At 56.3% G+C, this 1,552-nt stretch overlaps 1 protein-coding gene across 1 annotated transcript in view; it reads right to left on the reverse strand.

The window, feature by feature from the left end:
* The window catches only part of ATG9A (autophagy related 9A), a 7,816-nt gene that overhangs the window by 4,828 nt on the left and 1,436 nt on the right, over positions 1 to 1,552 (reverse strand). Inside the window, exons 3-4 of the mRNA XM_010143933.1 lie at positions 1,115 to 1,276; positions 871 to 1,012 (exon numbers count right to left, since the gene is read on the reverse strand). Of these exons, the coding sequence (XP_010142235.1) occupies positions 871 to 1,012; positions 1,115 to 1,276 (304 nt within the window). The remainder of the gene's footprint in view (positions 1 to 870; positions 1,013 to 1,114; positions 1,277 to 1,552) is intronic.

Consider the following 1,552-nt stretch of genomic DNA (forward strand, 5'->3'; position numbering starts at 1 on the left):
GGACTGGAAGGGGACAAGCGGCCAGGTTAGGGTAGGACACGGGGCGCTGACAGGGCACACACAGCACCAGACACGAGGCAGCTCCCTGCACCGCCCCAGCCTGTGGCAAGCAAACCCACACCTTGTCCTGGGGCCCTCTGGCCCTAGACCAGTGCACACCAGCTGCCTTGGAGGCACAAACACAGCTCCAGGCTCCCGTTTCTCCCAGAGCTGCCATTGGGAGTCAGCAGGGAGACATGAAGCAGGGATAGGGACTTAAGCAGTGCCCTAGAGGGAGCTGGTGACAAACCAAGCCTCTTGGGTCACCCCACCTATCTCAAGACACAGTCTCCCTTCAAACGAAGTGCACGCACCTTCTGACGGTGCCCATCAGAGCAAGAGCTCTGGACTAGGATACATGTGCAAGCCTCAACCCCCCACCTTTGGCACAGCGATCTCCAGTGGGATCTTCACCAGCTGAGTAGCTCTGTGCCTCAGTTTCCCCCCCAGTAACAATGAAGATGTCATTGTCCACCACCCGCAGAGGTACAAGGATCTCCTCGCTCATGCCTTCTCTGCTGGAAGGTATCACAGAAAAGGCCATCACGGAAGAATAAACATAATGGGTGGCAGATGGCAGAGGCACGTGCCAGCAGGCAGCGAGACAGGCTGGGCAGGGGGTGTATCACGGACTAAGCTGGCTGCTGCGGTACAGGCTGAAAGGAGACGTATGGAAGTATCCTCATGGAGCAGAGGGAAGAGCGCTCAGTACGGGTCTACTGCAGAAGCTGGCTCCGGAGAGGAGCAAGGACAAGCTGCTTCTCAGTGCTCAGCAAATGCCTCCCATGTCCCGCAGCGGCCGCCCACACAGCCCTTGGCCCAGCTACTTACCATCGGGATTTTGAGGGCATTGATGTAGAAAGAGTGAATCTCCCAGTAGCAGCAAATGTTGTAGATAAATTTGACGAGTCGGTGGATCCAGAAAACCCCAGCTATCACCAGGATGCAGATAAGGAAGCTGTTTGCCTGGATTCTGCAAGCAAGAAGAGGCAAGTAGCGGGAGACAGGCCCAGGCAGGCATCCCGAGCGCCTGAGAAAGCAAGAGCGGTGGCTAACATGCCCTCCGCTGTCCTACCTTGCACTGCAGATGTTTGGAGGCAGGAAGGCATCTGGCAGAGTCACTTTAATGGGCTCACTGGGATGCTGGCTGTGATTTACTGCTTTGTTGGCAAAGAGGATATCATAATCAACACAGCTGATCAGAAAGGTGGTGAATGCCACCACAAAGATGAACTGCCTGTGAAAAAAGGATGCAGGCATGAGAGTGTTGCCCTTCTGCCCCCCACAATGTGAAGCAGGCAAGGTGACACATCACGGAGATGCACTCCCACAGCCATGGCAGCAGGAAAGCTCAAGGGCACCAGTTTCGTGAAGTGGAACGCAGGTTTGGGGCCTGGAAAATCCTCATGAAGGGGAGACAGGTCAGCTGTAAAGGGAGCCCTCTCGCCCACCCGGCTGGAGGAGCTCGGCAGATTCCTGTGGCTGGTTTCCCCCACCTGTCACCGCCCCAACA

This window comes from Buceros rhinoceros, unplaced genomic scaffold (genome assembly GCF_000710305.1).
Source record: "Buceros rhinoceros silvestris isolate BGI_N320 unplaced genomic scaffold, ASM71030v1 scaffold43520, whole genome shotgun sequence".
In the NCBI taxonomy this organism is placed as follows: Eukaryota; Metazoa; Chordata; class Aves; order Bucerotiformes; family Bucerotidae; genus Buceros; species Buceros rhinoceros.